General features: G+C 40.1%; 2 protein-coding genes across 2 annotated transcripts; both read left to right on the top strand.

The window, feature by feature from the left end:
* The first annotated feature begins 1591 nt into the window (after positions 1 to 1591).
* fyna (FYN proto-oncogene, Src family tyrosine kinase a) lies at positions 1592 to 20932 on the top strand. Its single transcript, XM_023400968.2, has 12 exons — positions 1592 to 1744; positions 9328 to 9584; positions 11717 to 11813; positions 12206 to 12304; positions 12545 to 12648; positions 13057 to 13206; positions 13349 to 13513; positions 14538 to 14717; positions 15213 to 15289; positions 15841 to 15994; positions 17687 to 17818; positions 19251 to 20932. Exons 2-12 carry the CDS (start codon positions 9338 to 9340, stop codon positions 19457 to 19459), a joined length of 1614 nt encoding a protein of 537 aa, XP_023256736.1. The 5' UTR covers positions 1592 to 1744; positions 9328 to 9337; the 3' UTR covers positions 19460 to 20932.
* A 959-nt stretch (positions 20933 to 21891) lies between these two features.
* Positions 21892 to 25621, top strand: LOC111651010 (uncharacterized). The gene is made up of 9 exons (XM_023400970.2): positions 21892 to 22319; positions 22440 to 22573; positions 23214 to 23316; positions 23520 to 23719; positions 24436 to 24524; positions 24624 to 24692; positions 24854 to 24958; positions 25044 to 25118; positions 25242 to 25621. Exons 1-9 carry the CDS (start codon positions 21892 to 21894, stop codon positions 25410 to 25412), a joined length of 1374 nt encoding a protein of 457 aa, XP_023256738.1. The 3' UTR covers positions 25413 to 25621.
* The last annotated feature ends 1048 nt before the right edge of the window (positions 25622 to 26669 follow it).

Here is a 26669-nt window from a genome sequence, read left to right as displayed (position 1 = left end):
AAGACATCACCTTCTGTGATCGACATGTTTCACTATTTTCTGACATTTTACAGACAGAACAGTTTGAAAAAGGACATGAGAGATCAGTTGATTGTTGGAGCAGCTGTACTCTGATATGCTAGAAGTCAATGGACAGTCTTAGGCGGCACAGGGGGCTGACCATTAGTGTTTGGACAAAGTATCTTTCAAATAAATGTAATATTGAAACAAATCATCCTTATATTAGTGTATGTGACCGACAGTGATTTCAGTATTCCTTTGCTCCTAAGTATCTTCTTATAGGCTGATCAGAATTAACACCTGCAAAACTGGAGGAATGTTAAGTGAATGGAGGTGAAAGGTCACCGCCGTGACTCATAAATACATTACTAAGCAGCTCTTGTAAAGTATCAGCAAGTATCATATATTTTAACCTGGGTGAGGGTTGTTTTTTGTCCTTGCACCCAAAGTTCCCTCTCAGAGTTTCAATTTTGCTGATGTTTTCCAGGTTCAATTGCTTGGTAAACTTCCTGTGAAGGTAGAAAGCACCTCAACATTGACTGAAAAATGTAAAAACTGCCAGGAGAATTTCAGCTTATAGTGGGACTTTACTCTGCTATTATTCATGTTGCATGGAAGGCAAAGTGTGTATGCAGCTTTTAATCCCCTAGCAGGTGATTTCACTTATGAGCAGCCCTACAGGCAAAAAAGGAAATCACCTGCTGTTGATTTTAGCTGGAACAAAACCTTACACACTCAGACCTGAATGGGAAATTGTTGAACACAGCTGGATAATACAAAAGACAACACCCACAGGTTTATGAACATTTTCTCTTGGCTCTAATTTAAATTTTAGGCCTAATTAATGCTGCTGTTTATGTATGAGGGAAATAAAATCAACTGTGAGCTCTAATTGACTTGAACAAAAACAGACAATTTCCCCACCTTGCCTTGTTTTTCAGTCACTCCAATGAGGAGGAGGCGTCCTACTATATATTGTAATTTCTGGTTGGAGGTAAAAAGTGTCAATCATACCTCTTGGTCGATGTGGATCCGCATCAGCCGTACGCAATAGCAGCTGTGTCAAGACCACCATGGATAAACCGGAAAGGAAAACGATTTTTAAGTTCAAAATAAAATCACAAAGTTATTATTTTTGAAATTATGTATTAGACGTGCTTATTTTAATCTTACTCGTACTAATGTAGGTTAAGTGGAATTATCACCCTACAGAAAGGATAAGGTTAAAAAAACAAAAAACGTTATAATAAACTTTATTCATAGAGCACTTTTCTTAATGTTACAAACTTTACAAAAAGAAAAAAAACAGAAAGTAAAAAGAACATGAGCACAGAGGAAGTAAAAATAATAAAATTAACGCGGTCGAATAAATGGGAATAGAACAGTACAAATAAAAACCTATCACCTATAAAGTGATGTTAAATTCATGTTTGTTTGATGAAATGCACGTCAGCCTTGTTTTCCCTCACTTTTCCCCAAATAAATATTTGATCGTATTTTATCGTGAAAGGCTTCATCGGAAGTGTTGTTTGTTATTATCGCGAGCTTGCCACTAGTCGCCATCGTCATCATCTGTACGCACGGCGGCGACAGGACTTCTTGAATCGGCAGCAGGGACGGGTCTCCCTCCGCTATTCTGTCTCAATGCGAAGAAAAAACACTGACAGAAAGTAGAAACACTTCAGCGAATTCCCACACGAAAGTCTCTTTGGAAACTCCGATGGATTAATCTGATTTTTCTGCGGTAAGTACGTTTCCCCCTGTGTTGAATTTCAATTGGTGCACCCGCCTTGTCCCCTATTTTGCGCTGTGGACTGCGAGATGAATTCATCTAGGGAGAGCCGAGGAGATAAATAACACATTGTAGGTCGCTGCATTCAGGCCAGCATTCACTCTAGATACGCTGCACATGTAGCTTAATCTGTTTGGCGGATGACTTTGCCCTCAGACGGGGGAAAACACAGGGAGAGAGCGGTGATGGTCTCGTAATTGTGGGTGATGTTTTGCAGTGCTGTGATTCTGGAGAGGGGGCTCTTGTGTGTTGCAGCAGCAGCAGCAGCAGGGATGGACGCGCTGCAGAACAGAGCTGACCACTGAGGCCATGCACACACATAATAAATGCCACAACGGCCTGCAGACAGCCTCCTGTTGATTTACCCCAAAATAATTGTCATGGGCTTTGAGCTAATTGCATTGCCATGCTGTTAACTATCAAATTAAGGCTGCCCTAATCGGGTTATCTGATGTGTCTGGGGGGTGCAGCCATCCATCTTGTAGGCAAACACAGGGGATGATATACTGTGAGTGTGTGTGTGTGTGTGTGTGTGTGTGTGTGTAGCTGGGAGCTAACCTCAGTCTTATACATGTGCAATAAGTTAAGCAGTAGTTGTGTGTTCGTTTACAAATATGCACACAGCGCCCTGCAGCTCTGAGCGTTCAGCCTGCCATTGCTCCATGAATGACTACACAATAGCTTGCGTGATATGTATCAAATTTGAATGAAAGGACTTTCACATTATGGTTCATGGACCATGAACATTCCCCCTTTGGCCCTCTGTGACCATACAGGGGCACCTACTTCTCAGTTATGCTGGCACAGAAGCTGCCACTTGCGAATACAGGATTTCAGGTTGCCATGAAATATGTTTTCATGAAGGTGTAATGTTTAGCCCAGTAAGGGGTTAATTGATTACTTTAGTTAAAGCAAAATGTGTTGATTTACAAGTTTACCGTTTGGAGCCTATGCTTGGTTTTGTCAGTGCACAAATGGCACACAGACAGCCAGGGCTGTAACTAACAACTTTCATTTAGGGTTCCAGCGATTGGTCGATTAATCGATTAGATAGATAGATAGATAGATAGATAGATAGATAGATAGATTAATGGACTATGAAAATAATGATTTACTTGACTAATTGACTAAAGCTTTGGTCCATTAAATGTTGGAAAATAAAGAACAATTTCCATCCCAGTTTCCAGAGTCCAAGTTGACATTTTCAGACGTCTTGTTTTGTTCAACCAGAGATATTCAGTTTATGATATAAAATGGAGAAAGGAAGCAAACGCTCACATTGGCGAAAGCTCACACCACAGAATCTGTGGCATTTTTTGCTTAAAAATGGCAAACTATTCTTAAGATAGTGGGTATTTTATTTTCTGTCAACATGACTGATCTATTTACCAGCACTCATCCATCCACCGTGTGGCTCGTGGCTCAGTTTGCACTTTCCATCAACCCAAGTGTTATTCACTTCTAGCAGAAATCTGCCAACCTACATTGCTGTAGGCCTGCAACATCATTATTTCCAGTGGGTTCTTACAGTGACCATTGCCCTGCTCTGGCACAAGATTTGGAAAGAATCATTTAAACCCCCCAAGTGTAGACTGACAGGCACAAGCATCGAGAATCTGTTCCTGTTTCTGGAGAGGAAAAAAGGAAAAGAAAAAGTTAGTTCAGGTTTTTCTGATTTGCCCTTTTATCCCATTTGGAAAATGTCCATGTACGAGGCACAAATCTCGCTGACTGACTGGTTGTTTACAATGGGCTCAGTGATTTAACAACATGACTCAACATACTCAACTGTGAACACTGTGACACCAAAGCACAGTAATGCTTAAACCCACACATACATACTGTATGAAGCTCAGCTGTGGGTTTTTATAACTGGCTGTGTTCATTCAGTACGTGAAGAATGCTTTGAAAGCCTTAACACTGTATTTCATTGTGCAGATAATCTTGTTGCTGAGTGAAATGTGGCCATTGTCTTGTTGTTGATACACTGAATGAACTCAGTTGTCCGACACAAGCAAATATTGTAACTATTCAGAGAATGGCAGCCATAAGTAGGAGACTGTCAGAGTTGTACCAAATCCAGTAAACACTGCAGTGAGTTTTATGTGCATTCAAATGGCACACAACTGAAAATGATCCTCACTGGGTCGTTTCTTTGATAATGTACAAGTTGTATTTTGCAGTTGAATAAGGTCACTGCAAATGTGACTTCAGTGGGATGGGTGTGGGTGGTTTGACCTTGTATTGAAGCATGTCAATGATCTGAGTGTAAAGGGACCCACACTCCAAATTAAACAGGCCTGACTTGTCTTGAATTGCAAAAATGATTGTATTCTGAGGCGATGTGTAAGTTCATTGGGGTCAAATAACGAAGACATTCCTGGATGTAATAACCAGTTGAGCGCAGTCTCACAGTTTTATTAGTCAAATTTCAACGGCTCAAAGCTTCTATTTTCTCTTTTACTTAGATTCTTACTGTCATTTCTTGCATCACTAATAAAGAACAGAAATAACATCAGGTCAGCTGGTTACCAGTTAGATAGTGTGTCCCCATTAAAGCAGCAATTAGCCTATTAATGGATGAGCCGATTGATGGAAAATTCAACAGCAACTCGTTTCATTCTCTGGTTTCAGCTTCTTGAATGAGAGGATTTTCTGTTTTTCCTGGTCATTTCTGAAGGTAAACTCAATATACTCAATAATGTATTTTGGACCGATGGTCGATGGAACAAGACATTTAAAGAAACCACCGTCAGCTCTGGCAAATTATAATGGCCTTTCTTTCTTTATTTTTTGACATTTAATAGACCAAACGATTAATTGAGCAACCTTTCTTTGTTGATTGATTGATCAGTTAATAGTCACGTTGTTTCAGCTCTACAGTGAATTAAAACCAGGGCTTTCAAATGATTTCACACACATCCAGATATCTCTGTAACACGACATCAAACTGCACATGTGTCTGTTTCTCAGGCCTGACTGACTGTCTCCTGTTTAATCCATCAGTTACGCTGTGCGACCCTGACATGTCTGTCCTTTTAATTTAGTATATTGATCTGGCGGCTTCACTATAAATGGCCGAGTATCTCATTATGGCTCCCAGCTCTGTATGTGTGTGTGTGTTAGTATAGATGATTAACACTTTTGCCCATACGGCATCAGTATCAAGGCCTTCATTTCAGTAAATTAATTTCCAGTTGAGCCTGACAGTTGTGACTAATGTAGTAGCAGTAACCCTGTCCTGTTACTCTTTGTTCAGATAGTATTGGCTTCTTCGTCTCGCTCCATTCTTCACTTCCTGATGTGAATGAATCCTGCGGCAGCGTTGACAAATAGTACTCAACACATTTGGCCAGACATCAAAGTCAGATTTCAGACTGCATCTTGAGCCAATCAAGATGAGGCATTTTTAATATGTGAGCTCTGCCCGTCTTTGTTTGTGTGTGTGAGAGTCAAGTCCACCCACTCCCCCCCCCCCCCCCCCCGTCTCCGCCTTGTGCTGTTAACTGTTACAACACATTACGTAGCTACGATCCTGTCCCCACTGGACCTTCCTAATCACGCCAGTGTGGTCGTCTCCGAGGCAAGATGTTCATTTGGGCCTGAAAATAGCGTGATGAGGTGGCCATGTGATACCCAGGCGGTGCCACGGAGAAGGAACAAGCCCTGTGGCTGTGATGCCATCATCTGCTTTTTTCAGATGGGGGGGGGGGGCACAGGTTAGGAAGGACAGAGCAGGCTAGCATGTGTCTGAAATGATAAAATGCAAGTAGAACACCCACCTCACATCATGATGTTACAGTGCTTTGTCTCGACATTTTGATATGATCCATAGCATTGAATCATGCGTGTAATTGAATAACAGACAATAGTTGTCCCTTGGATCCGAGAGCCAGTGATGAATGCTTGTGAAGCTCTTATTATATTATATTGTATTGAAAATGTGATAAAGCTGCCTGTTGCTATCACATGCACTTGAGATGTTTCTGATCTCCAAAGATGGCGGATTTTCATTGCACCTATGCAGCGACTTCAGTCACAACATGACCTGTACACAGACATGATTCATATGCAAATGCTTACTAAGCGAAGACTGTGCCAAAAAAAAAAAGACAACAGCACAAAGGGAACATGTGTATATAAACAAAACAAGATGGCCTAGATTCTGTGCGGCAGATGCATACAGGTGTGTTTAAGCTATGGTAGTCCCTGGCCTTTTTACTTGAAGAGCAGGAAGATTTTTATAATCCCCACAGGCAGCACGACGACGTGAGATCTCCCCTCATTTACTCTGATCCCTCCAGGAGTGGAGGCGAGTGCTATTTCAATCACTGCAGTTCAAGAGAAAATCCACCAGAAAACAGAATCTACTTCAACTACAGTATCTTAGTCAGTTTAGTTAATATTTCCAGGTTTGTGCAATTCCCCACTAAAATTGTCAAAGACTTGTGACTAACACAGTTTTCATCAATCAAGAGGTCTGGCTGGAGTGAATGTTTCTGGACTGTGTTATTGTGTATGTGCATAGAGATTTTGTTTTAGACTCATGCCTCCTGTTTTAGATATATTCTGATAACTTTGGAAAGTTAAATCAATCTGCCGTATATGCCAATTACTTTTTTTTTAAAATTAGTTTTTTAATCTATAAATTGTCTATAAAATGGAGTGAATCCCCATCACAATATCTCAAACCCTATAGTGATGTCTTGTTTTGTACAACCAGCGGAGAATAACAGCAAATGCTTTTATTTTTATGAGATGGAAACAGTGAATCATTTTCAGTTTGAAATTTTCTTTGACAATCTCTCATTTATCAAAATTGCTGTTTGGCAAATTTTTCTTGACTAATCAATAAATTGTCGACGGTTCTGAAAAGTTGACAGTATATCAGTAAAACAGACTCTGAACTGACACGTTTCGACACTTTTCAGGGAGGCTTATGCTTTTACCCGTGAATGGAAATTGGAGGCTAAACACATGTTTCAGAGTGGATTTTTGCTGCAGATATACCTGCTGTAAAGTAGGGTGCTGTAAATACCAGAAGATGGGAAATGTAAATATAAATGTCAAGAAAGATTATCTAGAGGAGCAGCAGTCGTCCTCCTCCTCCTTCTCATGTTTCACTCTGTGGTCTCAGCTTTGGTCGGGGCTTATACCGTAATGCTACCGCTGGGCTTGTTTCTTCTTCTGGGTATTTTATGGGGTTTTATTGGCAGCAATGAATCACAGTGTTCTCCTTCTCTCTGCAGTGGTTCCCATCTTCTTGTTAGTAAGGTGTGAATCCTGTATTTAGTGGGAATGTATTTCATCATTGGGATTCCACAAGTCGTCCTATGTTATTAGTGGCTTTTACTTATTTAATTGTACTCTACATTGCACAGTTGGATCATTTTAGTCTGCTGACATGGATATCACAAAGACAACATAGATAAGATAATGGCAACGTGAAACAGATGTTCAGATTTGAAATCAGTGCAGTTGCTATAAGTGAAACTCAAATAGTCTGCTTTGTGTTTTCTTTTTCCACTACTTAGCTAATGGTACTTTTTAAGACTCTATTTTCCAAATCCAGCATCAAGTCCACAAATGAAGCCGTTATAAAGAATCCAGCCAAAATAGACATTAGTAAAGGAACAGACAAAGAAATGGTGTCACAATATCAATACTGGCCAGAGCAATTGTGCAGTTCCTGAAAAGATCTCCTATTTTCCGGGTTTCTTAAAAAATGAGTTGCTTTTAATTGCGTTATGTCTTCGACTACACACCATACTTAAGTTTGTCTGTTGCAGTGCTCTCGTGTGCAACAAGTGACACATCTGTTTACACTTTTTTTTCTGATGGGAGCACTTTCTTGCTTGTAAATGTAAAACAGGCCTGAAGGAATCCAGTCATATACTGTGTAGCTATCCTTGTAACCATTAAGCACCAGTGTCCTTCAAAACATGCCTCTGCCTCATTTAAGGCTGCAAACTGGTTTCCTGAGAAAAGATTTCACAAACATGACGTGATCGTTTTCAGATATTTCCTTGGTTTGCTTCCAAGCATTAAGAGAATCACATCAGGGCTGCAATTATTATTATCATTTCATCTAGCAGTTACTTTCTCGACTAATCGTGAGTAAATAGTAAAAAAGAATGCCCATAACAAGTTCCCAGAGCCCATGATGACATCTTAAAATGTCTTGTCTGACTAACGGTCCCAAACTAAAAAAATATTCAGTTTACTATCATAACAGAATAAGAAAACCAGGAAATACTCACATATGAGAAGCTGGAACCAGTAGATTTTTGTCATTTTTGTTTTAAACAACTAATTGATGATCAAAATACTTAATTTTCTATGGACTGAATAATTGCTTTATCTCTAGATCAAATGTAAGGAGTCTCAAAGCATCTTCTGGCTGAAACTGAATCTTAAGATGTGATGTTGCTGGTTATTTTCAGCTATTATTTATTAGTTATTTCACTTGTCCTTAACCTAATGTTTATGTTTATCTCACTGGCAAACACATTTTTCTCTTTAGATGTTCATTCTTCCTGATAGATTAATTACTCTTGACAGAAAAGAGGCAGCACCTGTGAGTCAACCAACTGCGCTGTTTTTGTGGATGTAACCGAGTCTTTAGCCGGGGTCAAGTGCAGTGTGATAGTTTCTTCCTCTCTCCCTCCATCTGCAGCAGCGCTGGCGTTTGCCCCGAGCACCACGTCTCTCCACGCACAGCGACTGTAAACAAGTGTGTTTCCAATTAGCCGTTTCCGAAGTCAGCTGGCCGCTAATGCTGATGAAAGCCGATGGCCTCTCTCCCAGCCGTGTTCATGGGCTTCCAGGGCTTAAAGGGGACGGTGGGGTGGGGTGTGGGGTTACGGTGAGCCAAAATAACGATGGTCAGGCTGTTTTTAATTGGGAAAGCGGACTGCCACAGTCATTACAGACACTGGTTTAGCTTTGCTGTAGTGAGGCCAAACGCTCCATCAGTCCCCCTCATGAGACTCTGTGTGTAAAGCCAAAGAGCAGTTTGCTGTTTTGGGTCTGTGTGCACTTTAACTCTGTGCTGTGAATCTATAGATGGGTGTGTGGCTCCTTGTAAAGCAAAAGAAAAAAAAAAAAGAATAAATAAAGTGCATGCCAACTTGTAATTGCTGGGTGTAAAATGTGGTCTTGCAGTAAGATGGAAAAGTAAACCATGGTAAGTAGTGCTGTTAAATTCCTTTATGGCAATTTAAGCTGGATATTCTCAGCCCACAGTATCTCACATCAACATCAGTGTGTACACATATTTACATCAGGGATCACATTAGCCATACACTGCAGCTCTCTCACATTATGTTCCTTTGTTTAATTAGTAATGGAGTTTAAAGTAGCGTGTTTAATTTCAGCCTAATTGAAAGATTTTTCAGAAGGCTTTGTAGCTCTCAGAGGAAGCTTTGAAATAATGGGATATTGAATCATAATTTCCCCCAACGGAGACGGCTTTTGAGCCATTACTTCACCTGCGTATTAATTCCATCTCTGTCTGTTTCTCCCTCCGCCCACAGAGAGTAGAGAATGGGCTGTGTCCAATGTAAGGATAAAGAAGCAGCAAAACTCACTGATGACCGGGAAACCAGCCTCTCGCACAACTCGGGGTACCGCTATGGATCCGACCCTACGCCGCAGCACTACCCTAGCTTCGGGGTCACCACCATCCCCAACTACAACAACTTCCACAGCGCCGCCACACAGGGGGTGACCGTGTTCGGAGGAGTCCACACATCCTCGCAGTCTGGGACGCTCAGGTCCCGGGGGGGAACAGGTGAGGTTGAAGAAACAAGGCACCTGTTAAGTGGCCAACAGTGTTTGGCTTTTGTATTTGAGAATAATAACGTATCTGAAGATACTTTTTATACTTGCCATAATAAAAATAAAAAACAATAAGCAACAAACTATAACATGTAGCCAATTTATTAGTGAGCTTTAGAGGTGTTGGTAGGCAGATTTTGTTACCACCGGACAGAGCCAGGCTAGCAGTTTTCCTCGGTTTCCAGTCTTTATGCTAAGCTAAGCTAACAAACTGCAGGCTGTAGCTTCAGTGAGAGTGTAGTCTATCTTCTCATCTAACTCCTGGCAAGAAAGCAAATAAGGGTATTTCCTAAAATGTCAAACTGTTCCTTCAAGACAAAGTGACATTGTAACTGTGAAATACCTTGCTGTCACTAAATGAGGGTCAAATTACAAACAGGGCAATTAAAATAGAAATAAAACGTCAGTCTAAGTTGTAAAGCTGTAAACGTCTTTGAAGACCACTCACTCACTCACTGGCTGGCTCTCATCCAATATTCAATAAAAGGCTGATGTCAGCTGAATATATGTTTGTCTAGTAAAGAGTCATCACTTCAAATTTTCAACTTTCTGAGATGATCTTAAATTAACCCCATAAAAGCTGGAATCGTCATCTTTATTTGTCTCGTTTAGTGTGCGATTCCTCTCTTGTGTGTGTGCGTGTGTGTGGACACTGTGGTGCTGTGATGAGTTTATGTTTCTGCAGAGGATGAATGTCCACTGGCTGCAAGTTAATGGAAAACAGAGTGACCTAAATTATCGCCGGTGCTGTGCGAGGCACATCTGATGACCAGAAAGATCAGATATTGTGCTGAATACTGCAAAAAAAAAAAAAAAAAATGTTTCTGGAGTGGTGAAAATGTGCTTCACAGCCTCTCACTTAAGATTTTAAAGATACATACGATGTGTGATGTATAAATTAACAGCATCTCTCGCTTTGATGTTGACTACTTTGGGCCTTTTTTTTTTCTGAAGGTAGATCCCAGCGCAGATAAACACTGTGCATCTGTGGAGTCAGCACCACCGGCGTGTATGAATAAGAAATTACTCCAGGAGGGCCGCACAAAGCAACATTCATGTCTGAGATTGTGGGCTTAAGTTTAATTAAATAAATAAATAGATAAATAAACACTCAGCTAGGGCAGAAGTAGAACAGAAACCCCATCTGACCCCTCTGTGAAGATTTCAACATGTCTGCCTAAGACACAGTGTGCAGAATTGGTCGTTGTAAAGCGCGTTTTTATTCCGAGGTAACTGCATTGACGGGGGAACCGTGCATGGTCTTCTTGCAGCTTGGTAGCTCAGACTGTCCAGAGACGATTCAGATCAAATCAGAAAATGAAATCATTTTACAGTTTCAGGCTTATTAAGAGATACAGGGAGTCCAGCGCTGTTCCAAATCACATCAGATAAATTTGATTGGCCCATAATCTAGACCTTGGCAGCGTTAACTGTTCGCTCACCATTCCTAGAGAGGCTTTGTCTGATAAAGAGTAAAGTCAGTTTTCTGTTCTATTTGTATGCAAAACAAGTCGTTTTACTTACTTGCATTTTAAACCAATATTACAACAATTTATTTATTTATTGGCCACATGAGGGCAGCTTGTGCTGACATTACAATGTTGATATAGCAAACATGTTAGCAAACACACATCTATTTACTCATTCAGCAGGCATGGAGCAGTATTATCATTCATTTGGAGTTGTGCTTTTAGCCACCAATATTTACTCTTCTTTTAGCCCTGTTTTTGTCTCCACGAATCCCGAGTCTATTTCTCTGTTTAGCTGCTAAATGCTCCACTATCGAACAGCTAGTTGCTAACGGTGTCTAGATTTCTGTCTAAAACGAATCTTATATATAAAAGTACATATATATAAAAACATTAATATGATCAATTGTAAGAATTTGAGTTTTCTAGAAAAAAAAAAAAAGCAGCAGATGGGATGTAAAGAATAAATGAAGACGGCAGTAAATCTTATTGCTGTTACATAACAAGCAACCCATGTGTTGGACAGATGAACCAACCCAACAATAACACCACAATGAAAATCCGAACATAACATAACACTGCCAACCACCACATGTAACGTTTTGTTTTCCTGCAGGGGTGACTCTGTTTGTGGCTCTTTATGACTACGAAGCCAGGACCGAGGATGACCTCAGCTTCAGAAAGGGGGAGAGGTTCCAGATCCTCAACAGCACGTAAGTGTGAAAACATCTGCGTGACACCATTTTAAGGGTGGCGGTCGTGTTTTCCTCTGTTTTTCGTGAATGTGTGAAAGCTGCATTTGAAATGAAATGTTGTTGAAAACAGACTTGACCTGGCTTATGTAGGTTGTTCCATTTAAAGTCTGACACATTTCTCATGTTTGCGCCATAAAAATAAAGTATGTCTTGTTAGAATTGTTTTGTAGAAATAGCTGCAGGATGCTTCTGCTTTTATACAATACAAATGTAAATTTCCTGTTGTTTTCCTGTTGAGTTCCTGTGTTTATTTGTGCCTGTCTGCGTAATGTGTACATCTTGATCCATCTCTCTGTTTGTTCCAACCTGCCTCCATCCTCCTCCATCGCTCTGTGTCCTCCTCTCCTCAGCGAGGGAGACTGGTGGGAGGCTCGTTCCCTCACTACAGGTGGAACTGGTTACATTCCCAGCAATTACGTAGCTCCGGTGGACTCGATCCAAGCTGAGGAGTGAGTAAAACTTCTTTTTTTATATGGAGCTCACACATCACTTACACACAAGTCTCTGTCTCAGAGACACGGCAGCTTCACCAGCAGAGATCTTATCATGATTTCATCTCACTGCCTTTTTGCTAAATGTGGCATAGTGTCACGTACAGACAGAATAAAGGTCAGAATATTGAAAAAAAAAAAAAATGTTCGAGCAAAATATTATACTCCACAGCTTGATCCCCTTTTTCTTCCTTGCAGCTGGTATTTTGGTAAATTAGGTCGAAAGGATGCAGAGAGGCAACTGCTCTCCAACGGCAACGCCAGAGGCACTTTCCTCATCCGGGAGAGTGAAACAACCAAAGGTACTCTGATGCAGCTGCATCTAACATGCTGACGTGTTGAACGCTTTTAAACTTTAGGTAACAGACAGATGTGTGAATAGATAATGATTTAGGGACGCTTTATTTTAATTTGTAAATTAGCAGTTTATTTATAGAAGAACTTATAATAAAAACATCCAACATCACAACTTAAAAATTCAGTCTAATATCATGTCATTAACTATGCAATTGCTCCATATTCAATGCCCTAAATCTTTTGCACATTGTGCTATATATACACTCATTAAAAAAAAACTGACACACATCACATGTTCCATAATCCCTTATGAAAGCCAACATGGTGAAGTGTCATCAGATATTTTCCTCTATTCTACTTGAATCTGTCAGTTTTGGGTTTTTTTTCTTATCACTGTGCTGTCTCTGTGCCAGGAGCCTACTCCCTGTCCATCCAGGACTGGGATGACATCAAGGGAGACCATGTCAAACACTATAAGATTCGCAAGCTGGACAGTGGCGGCTACTACATCACCACCAGGGCCCAGTTTGAAACGCTGCAGCAGCTAGTGCAGCACTACTCTGGTGAGGCTCTGCTACAGTTATTCTTGACATGACATCTACTGTGTTTCTGCTCCCTTCAAATTGCAGTCTTTATATGGATCAATGCGTCTTTACAATTACAAGACGGGTACAATTTTAAATTCAAACTGCACGATCAATCCAGCCAGGGCTGCAGGGTTGTGCTGCCGCCTGATCGTGCCGTGCCACAAAGGCATGCCTCGTTTGACCGACCTGTCAGTCAAAACCAAAGACGTGTGGGAGATCCCGCGAGAGTCGCTGCAGCTCATCAAACGTCTCGGAAATGGCCAGTTTGGAGAAGTCTGGATGGGTGTGTATCTTCTTTTTTTTTTTTTTTTGGCATCCTATTTTGGCACAAATGAAAAATTGGACAGCTGTGAGCAGTGTTGCAGAACATACTGTGTGTGTTGGATCATTCAAAGCTAACACCCAGCTAATGTTACCCACAGGGAGTGTTTGCCTTCAGTGATTTCATTTAACAATTTAGAGTTTTGCTGGATACGAGTCTGCATGATCTCAGGGTCCACTTTGACTGGATAAACATTTCTGAACGTCCAATGATTTCTGATTGGATTCAAGATTTGAATGGGCCTTAAGACCAGTTAAAACTTGATTTAAAATTGATATGTTTAAATATTGTTTTGTGCTGAAACTCGGTTCCAACAAATGCTGATTTAGTACAATGAAGTTCAGTAAAACTTCATTTGTCCCACATCCGGCAGCAAAATGCTCCATGTGTGTCGGATTTGCTGAGATCTGAACATTACCACGAACATGGATTAGGCCAAATCCCAGAATAGTTTTACACAATGTTTTCAACTGGAAACAATTTATTTTTTCCTGAAGCTCCAACATTAAGTCCTCAAAACTTGTCAAGCATCATTTTACTCAGCGTTAGAAGTAGTCTGAATGCAGAGATGTCAGTTTGTTTGTTTTTGTGTTGGATTGTGTAATATTTTGTTAGTTGATAGTTTTAAAAAATTTGGATAAACTGAGAGAATAATCCGTCTTCATTTAGTTTAGTTACTAATGCTTTAATTTGTATACATTTTAATCACAGTTCTGTATTTTTATGATGGTTACCCTGATGCTCAACAATATGCCTTACTAAATTTGATATTTAGCTGCCATTGTTTGTTGCCAGTTATCTGTTCGTCCCTTTATTTAAACTTTATTTAACTATCTCAAGGTAACTGATAAACTCACTATAGTTCAGTCACACTTTGTACATTACAGTACTGTGAAAATCTTACATTGTAAAAATAATTCTGCTGAAATCCCAATCACTAACCTCTGGAAAACTAAACTTGAACAACCTCTGTTTTTCCTGTCAGGCACATGGAACGGCACCACCAAGGTGGCAGTGAAGACTCTGAAGCCCGGCACCATGTCGCCTGAGTCCTTCCTGGAGGAGGCTCAGATCATGAAGAAGCTCCGACACGACAAACTGGTGCAGCTCTATGCTGTTGTGTCCGAAGAACCCATCTATATCGTCACTGAGTACATGAGCAAAGGTTGGAGCTGTTTTTAAAGTGACACTTGAAAAGACAGTATGAATATTACATACATGCACATGTGCGCACACCCACACAGTCTGTACATAATTTATACATCTGCATGGACTGTACACTATGACAGTATGTGTCCTACTTCATAGCATGGTGCTCAGGCCCATGCCCACATAACTGTACTGTAGAAAACACTATTTATTACAGTCATACAAACGCTAAATGTGGTTTTACATAAGAGATTGTGCTCAAAAGCACTGAGAGCTACAGTTACCACAGCGATAACTAACAAATAAAAATCTGAGCCAAATGAAACTCGTGTGGCAGGAATCCCAGAATTGATGTCACATTAACTACAACATGTAGCTTCAGTTTTTTATCCAAATTTGAGTTAAGATCTAGAAGCTGAAGATGATATGCAACATCAGATCCTATCCTTTTTTTATTCCTTTTTTATCTGTTTTCTTTCTTTTCTTTTCCTTTCCTTTTTTTTTATTTTAGGGAGTTTGCTTGATTTCCTTAAGGACGGAGAAGGACGAGGCCTCAAGCTGCCAAATCTAGTGGACATGGCAGCTCAGGTACACTGCTGAAAATAATCCGATATCTTCATTCTGTGGACTCACTACCGCTAAGCGCTAACTGAATTTTTCTTTCCAAGAGCATAATCCACTTTAATCATCTCCAGCTGTTACTAGCGTGTTTACACTTTCATTAGGCAACTTCTTACTTAAACAGACCAAAATGGCCGCATTTTAAAAGTGTGATGTTAAGTAAGAGCACAAGGAAACTGTACGTATACATTGTAGTTTAACAGTCTGGCTGGTCGAAGGGACAACAGATAAGTGATCAATCATTGGCAATCAATCGCTGCTGTTTGTATTTTACTCGGAAGCTGTGATTCATCACTTCCTGTAGGTTGATTGTACCTAACACTGGAGTTCATTTTGTAAATCTGGCATATCTATGGATTTTCGTTGAAGAGATGCTCCTCTCAGTTGCAGCCCCACGTTTTTTTCATGCTGATAAAATGACTGAAAATTGAAATTAAAAAAATCTCGTTTAGCACATATTTAATCACCTTGAAACTGTTCAGTGATATTCACAGGGAAAAAATAACTTTATTTCCCAGGTGGCAGCAGGCATGGCGTATATTGAGAGGATGAACTACATCCACAGAGACCTACGCTCTGCCAACATCCTAGTCGGAGACAGTCTGGTGTGTAAGATTGCTGACTTTGGTCTGGCCAGGCTCATCGAGGACAATGAATACACAGCAAGACAAGGTAGGCCTGATTAGGCCTGGAGAAAATCCATCTCTAAGATTTTGTGTGAAATCCAGTTATTAGCGACGGCTTGTTAGTTTTGAATTATTGATTTTCTAAATCGTGATGCACAATTAAAATTGTTTTGGCTTGTGAAGACAAATCTATAAATAGGTTGCTAGGAAACATCTGAAGTGCGGGCCAATGGAAAAACAATCAACTATGTAAACTGTAGCATCACAAGTTGTATCATTACCTCCAAAAATATGAAGTTCAGACCAAACCACGGTATATATCAAACTCATAAATGTTGGTATTGGTTTATTTTATTTATATATGCATTTGTGAAGGAATATGTGTTTCAGGGTTAGGAGTATATACACAGACATAACACAGATATTTTTAGTTTCAAGTGGACTTAATCTTTACAATTGATATTATTAACACCGATGTCCCATGAATGTCCAAAACCCTGTTTACAAATCACTGAACAAACCTTTTCTTCTGTATCGAAGTAATCCAGCGATAGTTGTCTGTACATCTATGGGTACACTTCAAACAAGAGCTGCTAATAGCTAATTCTGTGTGCTTGTAATGGTGCCACTTTGCAAACAAATATGGAATGAAAATAAAACTAAAAGGCTGAAGTTTGTGCCTTCACTTTAACCCCTGGTTTCGACTGAGTGAGAAATCTGATTATGCTAATGCTAAACTAGTGTTAATATGACGTTTTAATTCAGTGTTTTGATGTAGTGATGTGTGTAGACCTCCACTTAGCAAACACTACGTTAAGTTCAAACTTAGAAACAGCTGCAGTTTGAAAATAAATACTTTTAATTCATTGGTCCCAGTCTGGAAATATATTTATTTTTATTACACCCCGTTGATGGAATAGAGATTAACTTGTGTCCGTACTTTATCTTTTGTCTGACTTAAATGTTTCTGTAGTTAGTCCCCAACCACAGCATCTTCTAAAAACCTCATCGTCAGAGGAAAAAGTTGGCTGGCTGGCAGATGGTTTATTCCATTTAGTCGATTCCAAGACACATTTCTCTCTCACACACACACACACACACACACATATGCACACCAGCTAATTTTCAAAGTACAGTAAATGAGCAGGAATATGTCCTGGTGACACCAGTGGAAAACAGGAGTACATGTGGTTACAGCATGGCACAAAGACTACAGAATATCACATTTACAAAAGGCCAATGTGAGGATTTAGGACAGAGCTCATGTTGTACATGAAAATCAATCTGTCACTGTGTATCTTGTTGGAAGGAAGTGGCCGTACCCTGAATCACTCAAACGTTGTTCTCCTGAGTCTGTGTTGGCAGACGTGAACTACACCAGGAGGACTTCCAGACTCCGTTAGTCACTCTGTCAACATGTTCAGTCACTCATTTGTTAGCATTTTAAATGTTTACTTGTTCGACCTGGGCCAAATACAAACTGTGATGGAGAGAGTTAATGGAATTTTTCCCTTTTCTCCCTGGTGGGATGTTATCATGTCCTCATGTCTCTGCACTAATGAAATCACAGATGAAGGAAAAAATCCTCAGAGAGAAGATTGACCTACTTATTCCTCAGGTTTTAGAAAAGGTTGTTGCTTTATTTCTCTCTGTATTTCTGCTGAAATCACAACAGTGACATAACAAAAGCTTTAAAGCATCATCGCTGATTTTTCTTTCTTTGTTTTTTTTTTTTTAGGTGCAAAGTTTCCCATAAAGTGGACTGCTCCTGAGGCTGCGCTTTACGGGAAATTCACCATCAAGTCAGACGTGTGGTCATTTGGCATCCTGCTGACAGAGCTGGTGACCAAGGGCAGAGTGCCCTATCCAGGTGAGTGTTCAGCTCAGTGGATTATGCAATCACTTCTCAATTCCACTTGATTGCTCATGTTTGATGTTTGATGTGTGCGTGTGAGTCTACTGAGACCACAGCCATGACTCTATGCTAAAAAAAGAGCAGCATGTTGCATAATGTACAATACATTGTGCATTATGCAGAGACATGTTCCCAGCTCACTGTGTGAACATGTGCAATGATTCAATGTCCCTGTTTACCTGCCATACGCGTTTATATTTCAAGCATTTAAACACCCAGCTTGAGTTGCGGAATAACGCAAGAGAAGAAGAAGCTCTATTTCTGGATTCTAAAATTATTAAAGGCCCTAAAAACCCACTTAGATGTTTCACTTGTGGCTAAATAAACATATAGCATAAGTGAAAACGAAACTAACTGTGTGTGAGGGTACAAGCAGATTTTTGAAAGAATCATTATACGAATAAGCTTGAGAGGCAAGAGCGGGACATTTTTTAAGGGAGTCACAGCAGGAAAAGAAATGATAAAATGAAGGATCCTGGTACGGCGCATACTGTCGCACTGCCATGACTCACTGGGAATAGAACAGAGCCATTGTTAATGTGATTGGTAACACCTGTTCTTTGCATTATTGCAAAAAGAGACAAAAAGCAGATGTTTCGTCACGGCTGGCAGTTCAACTTAAACCGTAAAGCTGTGCTGTAACTGACAAAAGTCACCTCCTGTTACTGTTGCTCCCTCTGCTGTCATTCATTTAGTGTAGCATTTCATGAGCCCCACTGTCCATCTGTGGGCTTCTTCCTCATGTGGGGGAAGTTAATATTGTCACTCCCCATCAGCTGCTGTGCAGAGCTTGGCGTATCCTTGTAGGCAGTGAAGCCAGATATTGTTCTGTTTGTGTTTTCCTGTTGAGCTGTGTGTATTTTAAAGACCCATCTAGAGCCGGCATTGCAAATTAAATTGGGCTATACATGCTGTGGTAAGTGGCATTGGTTCAAATAAACATTGAATAAACAGATAAATATCAACGTTGTACATATTCTGTATTCACACTCACATTGGTCAGTCAGAAGGAAGTTCTATACAACGTCTTCTTTATATGTGTCAGCTGATATGAAAACAGATTTATTTCAACTTGGTATCAGCCTTAAAAAAATTGCATGTTGGTCCATTTTATTATTGAGCATGGACGTCAGTTGTTGAATCTTGGGAACAGTCTGCATGTGAACAAAATAATGTAAGCTTAAAGGTCCACTTACAACCTTTTTGGAGCTTTCAGTCGATCCAGTCATTAATCAAATAACATTGTTCATGTGAGCGCAGAAACATAATAAAAGAAGTGTAATAGAAATAGAAATGCAGGGCAGTTAGAGTGAGACCATTATGTGAGGTTGTTATTGAAAAGTTTTCAGTGCTGTTTCCCTCCATTTCTCCATGTTCCTCTCTCCAGGCATGAACAACCGCGAGGTGCTGGAGCAGGTGGAGCGAGGCTACCGGATGCCATGCCCGCAGGACTGCCCCACGTCCCTGCACGAGCTGATGGTGCAGTGCTGGAAGAAAGACCCGGAGGAGAGGCCCACCTTTGAGTACCTGCAGGCCTTTTTGGAGGACTACTTCACTGCCACTGAGCCCCAGTACCAGCCAGGGGATAATCTCTGAGCACCGCCGCCCTCATCTCATGTCATTTCCCTGGCCTTCCACCAGAGGGAGCCAGACTCCACATATTCTCTCTCTCATCCTGTGGCTCCATGGACTGACTTCTTGACTTCCAAGTATCTCACTCACACACACACACACACACACACACACACACACACACACACACACACACACACACACACAAGGACGGATGGCTGCTCTGTCAGCAAACTGACTATCAATTCAGTGGATGTTTTTGAGGTGGGAGGGGGCGTTTAAGATGATTGAAGAGTTAAAATGACTGCCATGGTGAGTTGTGTAACTTGTATGTAGTGTAAATATAAATTGCTTGTTTACTTATCTCTTTTTTTTTTTTCTTTTTTTTTTCATTTTATATTACTTTTGATATTTTGGAAATGTGTGGATTTTTTTTTAATCCGAGGTTAAAGTTATTTCAGATTTATGGCTCGTAGAGAAACGTGTGAGGCTCACAGTTGGTAACAAATCGTGACATAACAATTGTAGGTATGGTAATAGTTAGACATCGTGGACCGAGATATCTCAGAAATTTCTCTGGGAGTCCACCAACCTTTTTTACGAGGTTAATAAGGTGATACTGCTCTCCTCTTCTCAAGGAACTTAGATGTACTATAATACCTGTTCTTGCCTTTTCATGTTTAGTAATATTAGTAATATTCTTATAATGTAAGGGAATGCCTTCATGCTTTCTACACACTAACTTAGTGCATCATGGACTCTTCCACCCAAACTTGTATGGCATCTGCACTGATAAGTGCATTCATCGCATTTCAGCTTCAGCCAATGATTTATAGATCAACTTAAAGTAACTTTTAGTTCAGCTAATCTATCCCCCCCCCCCCACACTGCAATCATTGTTCGGCTGACTGCTTATTATACTGATGATATTTTAAAATGTATGTTGCATAATTGTATGGCAGCAGGCTGTGTAAGAATTCTGCATTGTCTTTTCGCTTCAGCGGCCAAACAAACAAACAAACAAACAAACTGCCACTTACATGACGGGAATGAAGGATGCGTTGCGTACCTGTGTTTGTCCCTCCATAATGTGTTCCTGGAAATAACATGTTGTTTACGAGACCAAACATGTTTATTTCGTTGTATTATTTTGCTCAGCATTTCGGCCAGTCTTACATGTATTTCTGAGGTTACATGATTATGTGATTTTTTTTTTTTTTTTTTCTTATGCCAGAGAAATCAACTCTGGATGACGTTTTATCATCCTCAACCATCGAACTTCTCTCCCTGGGTGAGAAGGAGCATTCCAGGACGATACACCATTTCTGTGTGTATTTATGTTGCTTTTCAAGTGAGCGAAAACTAGATTTTGTGTCACTTTATTTACCCTTATTCAGTAGATATACAGAAAATGTTTTTTGGTCTCTGCATTATTTATTGTCCCTGTCTGTTACTTGTACACAACTGGTTTTGAAATAAACAATCTTGCCATCATCATCATCATCATCCCGTGACTTAAACAGTCAGGAACTGGTTTTGTAAAGGACGGCTGACTTTCTGCAGAGAACACAGCAGCACAGGGTTCATCCCCCCCCCAGCACTATGTAAATACACGCAGCTCAAATGAATGTGGTGTCTGTGAAAGTGAGTCTTTCTGGTTTTCTTTCAGTCTGAACTTGACACAAAGGTAACATGACTGACGTTGAATATATGCAAATCACTTTGTCAGGTGTCCACCCTGCAGTTAGAGGCCTAGAGGCCAGTCAGCCTTGTGCTGCATACAACAGAGTACTGAAAACTCTTGTTCAGTACTGGTTCAGTTTGATTTTTTTTTCATCAAGATTTAAGTTGTTTTTCTTTAACTGACATGATTAGGATTAGGTTTTTCTATTCCTACAGCCTTCTTATACCCTTTTGCATGAGAATACACTGTTGCTTTAATATAGCCTCTTTTACTCGGTCCTCCTATAGCTAAAGAATATTACGTCCTGAATCATTATATACTCCAAGACTAAGACTGAGCTCAACTTTCCTGGCCAATCTGGCTGAGCAACACGCGCACTTCATTCTGGGCTTTGATTGGTTGCATCTCGAGCGGAGGAATAATTTGCATATAACAGGCTGTAACACACACAAGCCTCTGCACCCACAGGAGTGAAAAGAATCCAGCAGAGAACAGGTAGGTCATTGTTACTCTCTGTATTCAGACTGAGTCCTCTTGACCTGGTAGGCACAAAAGACATTTTATGTATGAATATGTTTCATGTGAAATGATTTCTTAAGGATAATTCTTGTATATTGTGCATGAAAAGATCTCTGTTCAACTGTATTTTAATCTTGCTTAAAATGTCCCAAAGATTCGTTGTTTTGTTGGTTTCAACAGTAGAAGTAAATGTCTTCCTGCTTGTTTCTGTCACTTCCAGGACTGGAGGGTGTGCTGAAGTCACCTGGTTAAGATGAAAAAATCTGAAAAAGTACCAGACCTGAAAATGTTTTCCACCACAGATGAGTCCAAAAATCCCTTTCGACCTTTGAGCCCTGAAGTTACCGTAAACCGAACTTTTCATGCTCACCCACATCATGATCAATTCAGGCCAAGCTGTTGCGTAGATGCGCATCATTTCTGCCAAAGCCAGCACAGAGGTGGACGAGTGAACCAGTGGCTTCAAGGGAGTCATCCAGCTCATGCGGCGCAGCACGTAGAGCTGATGCACCACAGACAGCCAGAAGATAGAGGAGCCATTTTTGCGAGGATGAATTTTCATCATCAACCTCCTGAAGTCTGTCACTCACATCCTGCAGAGACCAGACACAGTGACATGAGAGGAAAGAGTAACTGCTGGGACTGTGGACCAACAGAGCCTGCAAACAGAGATACGTCTGGGTAACACAGAAGAAACTGTCTTCCTCTGATTCAAAGAATAGAGAGTCATTTATATTAGCTTGAAGGATAAATTTTGACAAAATAATTAATGTTTTTTTTGGGGGGGGGTTTTACACTCAGAGGGGAGTATGGCTACAATTCTCAACCTCAGAGCGATGAAGAAGAGCTTGAGTCTCCACTGCCGCTGAGATCTGACGACGACTGGCAACACTACAGTCCCTTTCTACCTCCTCACCACTACACCCACAACTATGGTAAGGACCTTTTTTTTTCGCTTGTGTCTAATTTAATAAGAGCTATACAAATATATCTTCACTTACTCACTTACTATATTTATTTTATTTTTAACAACACAAATTGCAGAGTAATGAAAAACATAATCCGCTGGGGGCCTGACTCAGTTTAGAAACTGTTTGCCACCAATCATATATCAGGTCTGAGCGACAAATCCATTTTTAAAAAGTGAATACAGAATAGGGCAGAAAACAGCAAGAACAAACATGGATTTTTAAATGTATAAGGAAATAGGTTATAATATAAAAAGAGAGGTTTTCAGGATTTTGTATAGTTAGTGGATAGTTGTTAATGTTAAGGTACAACTTTGTGTTGTGAATTTCACTGGTAACTGTCTGTTCTATCCGTTTGATATGAACAAGAAATGATGCCATTAGAAGCATTATTATATTCTCATGCTGAAACTTGTGTGAGCTTTATGTGGCCTTGCTCTTAAGTCAATGTACTTTTAGACACTGCTTTTTATGAGGAAACCGACTCAGTTCTGCATAGATCATCAACTTGACACATGCGCTGTCACAGACATGTTTGAACTGCATCTACAGGCCTCCATCGTACTCTAGATGTCAGGTATTATCTATCATTCTATCTATCATTCAGAAGGGTGGTACAACCACAGACTGGTCAACACATACCCACCTCAACCATGTCTACACGCTGCTCCCTGCCAGCACGGAAGACCATGGGATGACGCCCAAAGCTGGTAAAGAAGAAAATAAAGAAACAAAAATGTCTTTCACAACTAAGTGCAACACAAATCCCTGAAAGGTCACCATTAATGTATTTGAAAAATGCATTGAGCCAGGTGCGGCAGCAGTCTCTACTTTGAATATTACACAGACCAATCACATGTCAGCACCATTCAGCTGAAGAGCCTTTGTTTGTTTTTCTTTTTCGCTGCTTCAGGCTCCAACATCATGCTCCCAGCTGCATGAATGACAGCGTGGCTCAGGGAAGCGTCTCCGTTAACATGCCTCAGTTCTCCGTCCCCCCTGTGCACGGCGTGTCACGGGTCAGTGTGATCAACCCGAGCTCAGCGGGAGCAGAGGCGTCTGTCTCACATCCACACGAGAGAAGAAGAACCATCAGTCTGCCTGACGAGTGCCGTGAGTTGCTCTGTTCCCTCATTTAAACCCACTCTGCTCATGTTTTTTGGAGTGTGGCCTATTTTGGCAGCTCAGTCTATATTTGAACAAAATAATTATTGGGAGCACGACACAATTCTGTGTGGGTTCTATTGTACGTTAATATGCAGTAATTATCCTAATTTCTAAGTTACAACAGGAGGCATAAACTAGCCAGACATGCTTACGGGCTTTGTGAAATAAATCTAAATGAATTTTAAAGATAACACTCAGTTGTTACTACTGTGGATTACACAGGAGCTGAGCCAAATTTAAATTTTGATGTGCTTTACTTTTCATGAAGACAGACGTTGTTCCTTATTTCTATAGGACAGAATACAATAGCAGTAGATGATATGATATTTCAGGGTAAGATCACCAATGAGACATTCACTGGTAGAGTCAGTGTAATGTTTTTAATGAAGTGCAGTCCAGTACAACAACTAGACAAACACACCTTCAAAACAAAAATTGAATATTTTGACTAAACTTGACTTTGATTCACTTTAACTAAGTTATAAATAGATTAAATTAAAATACATTTTTAATTTAAATATAATTAAAGTAAATTATAGTATTTATTGCAGCATACAGACATTACAGTAGATAAGTGTTTCTTGTTTTACGGTCATTCAGTGTAATTTGCTACAAAACAATAAATTCTGAGATTAATTCTTGATTCTATGATCTCTTCTCAGGAAACATATTTATAACTTATTCTTCAGACGTGTGCTCAGAGATGGTCCCCTTTGTAGACTTCCTCACAAAGCAAGGTTTTCGACCAGCCGTAAGCTACTACCCTCCAAACAGTCCGAATTTAAAAACAGAATAAAAAAAAAATCTTTTAAACAACAGTCGTCTTAAAGCCCTGACTTTAATTCCACAGATTGATATATTTGACAACCCTATTAGACGCATGGACATCAACAAGTGGAAGGACAGTTACCTGAAAGATGTAAGTGAACACTACCTGATTTTAGCAGCATTTATTAACATTTTTGTGTTATATCGTTATCTATAATCTTTGGTTATAGTATTTACAGTAATCTTTATAAGACTAAATCAGACTAAATGTGACTTTATAAGTCAGTTGTTAAATTAATATTTCATATTCAGCCATCGAACCTGATTATCATCGCCATCAGTCCAAAGTATAAGGCAGACATCGAAGGATGTGTAGCAGACAGCCATGCTCTACACAATAAATATGTTCACTCCATGGTGAGACAGTGTTTGTTCTTCATGTAAATGAAACATCATTTTGTGAAGGAACTCACTACTTAAGTCTTAAGTGTAATTTTCCCAGATGCAGAGTGAATTCATCCAGCAAGGCAGCTTGAACTTCAGATTCATACCAGTTCTCTTCCTCAATGCGTCTCAGGTCAGAGAGCAAAACACCTATGCTTGATAACTGAAATAATTTTTTACACATAACTTTATATTTTCTACTATCTGCCTTTTTCTTAAATGAAAATATAATATGCAACACATGAACGCTTTACAGAAACATGTCCCAAGCTGGCTTCAGAACACGCGTATTTACTGCTGGCCGCAGGACACTGAGGATTTGTTACTTCGCCTGCTGAGGGAGGAGAGGTATGTCCCTCCCCCTGTGCCTACGGAGCTCACCCTCATCATCAGGCCTGTGGCCCCGAGTTCTGCAGCTACACTGTAAAACACACAGCTGTGTTTATGCATGTGTTTATGTGTTTGGTGATTCAGTTTCAGACTGATTTCATGTGAAGTTATTGTGCAGTTTCTTTATTTTATAATCCTCAGAAGTGTTCCAGTACAAGTAAATAACAGCTCATCTTTTAAGTTGTGTTGTATCCAATGTACAGTTTTCAGATGTTTCAATAAAGTTTTTTTCTCTGTGTACCTTAATACTGTGTATTAAGATTTTTATATGCTAGGGTGTGGCTCTAGCTGTAGGGATGGCAGTGTTAGTCAGTCCAGCACTTTGATCCAGACTGAAAGAGCTCAACAAATACTGGACTTGCCATGAACCTTTGCACAGATACGACATGTTTCAACATCTCAGCATGTCATGAAATGTCTGGTACAGGCTGGTGTTCATGTTTACCTCAGGATGAACTGTACAGTGATCCCTACACTTTTCATCTATTGCCACAATCAGGTCAAAAATTTTGCTTAATACTTTGCCTAAAGACATTCCCACTTGGTGTTTAGTAATAATTACTAATTGTTAGCAAGCTAACATGGTAAACTAAGATGGTTGACATGGTAAACATTAGGCTACACCTGCTTAGCATCAGCTTGTTAGCATTGTCATTGTGAGCTTGTGAGCATTTAGCTCAAAGCAGTTCAGTGCCTGACTGATTCGTATTGCTGCAGACTTTTTGTCTTGCTTTTCATCCTTTCAAGGGAAATATGACTATACATTTCCACATATATACTTGTTACCTCTTTACCTTGGAGTATATTCTATAAATACTCCAATACTAATGCAATTAAAGCTGCTGCACGGTGCAGAAAGGAGCACAGGATGGTGCTGTTTGAACACACATGCTGGATCTTTCTTTTAGGTTCACTGGTGAAGTTATTTTGGAAACATGTTTATTTTGCCACATGAAACCAAACATAAAAAGAAAGTAATGAGTAATGATTATTTTATGTTTTTCACGGTTGTAGATCATCAACATGTGCACCAGTAACAGTGAAAGGAAGCATCATATGTGCTGCTGGGCAGTGAACAGTTTCCATCTGTTTTGTTGTCCCTTCCTCATCTTAGGCACCTGCTTTGTTCCAGTTTAGTGGGCAGATTATAGTGCCCCACCAGTAGGGGTGCCCAATTCGGCCAACTGATCCGACTCACACCCCTCCAACCGCCAAAAAAGGCCTGCCAGAGCGGCTGGTGTGCAGAGCTCAAGCTAAGAATAACCCGGACTGTCCATCTCGGGGATAAAGTTAC

The sequence above is a fragment of the Seriola lalandi genome, unplaced genomic scaffold, assembly GCF_002814215.2.
Source record: "Seriola lalandi dorsalis isolate HSWRI2012SDOR001 ecotype SW California unplaced genomic scaffold, Sedor1 jcf7180002053102, whole genome shotgun sequence".
NCBI lineage: Eukaryota > Metazoa > Chordata > Actinopteri > Carangiformes > Carangidae > Seriola > Seriola lalandi.
This window is presented reverse-complemented; position numbering and strand designations above follow the sequence as displayed.

Bases quoted from the DNA above. Each gene is read 5' to 3' on its own strand.
- fyna (XM_023400968.2), top strand. From the start codon at position 9,338: ATGGGCTGTGTCCAATGTAAGGATAAAGAAGCAGCAAAACTCACTGAT. The intron at 11,814-12,205 runs GTAAGTGTGAAA...TCCTCTCCTCAG, and splicing joins TTCCAGATCCTCAACAGCAC to CGAGGGAGACTGGTGGGAGG. The intron at 13,514-14,537 runs GTGTGTATCTTC...TTTTCCTGTCAG, and splicing joins GTTTGGAGAAGTCTGGATGG to GCACATGGAACGGCACCACC.
- LOC111651010 (XM_023400970.2), top strand. From the start codon at position 21,892: ATGAAAAAATCTGAAAAAGTACCAGACCTGAAAATGTTTTCCACCACA. The intron at 22,574-23,213 runs GTAAGGACCTTT...TCTATCATTCAG, and splicing joins CCACTACACCCACAACTATG to AAGGGTGGTACAACCACAGA. The intron at 25,119-25,241 runs GTCAGAGAGCAA...AACGCTTTACAG, and splicing joins TCTTCCTCAATGCGTCTCAG to AAACATGTCCCAAGCTGGCT.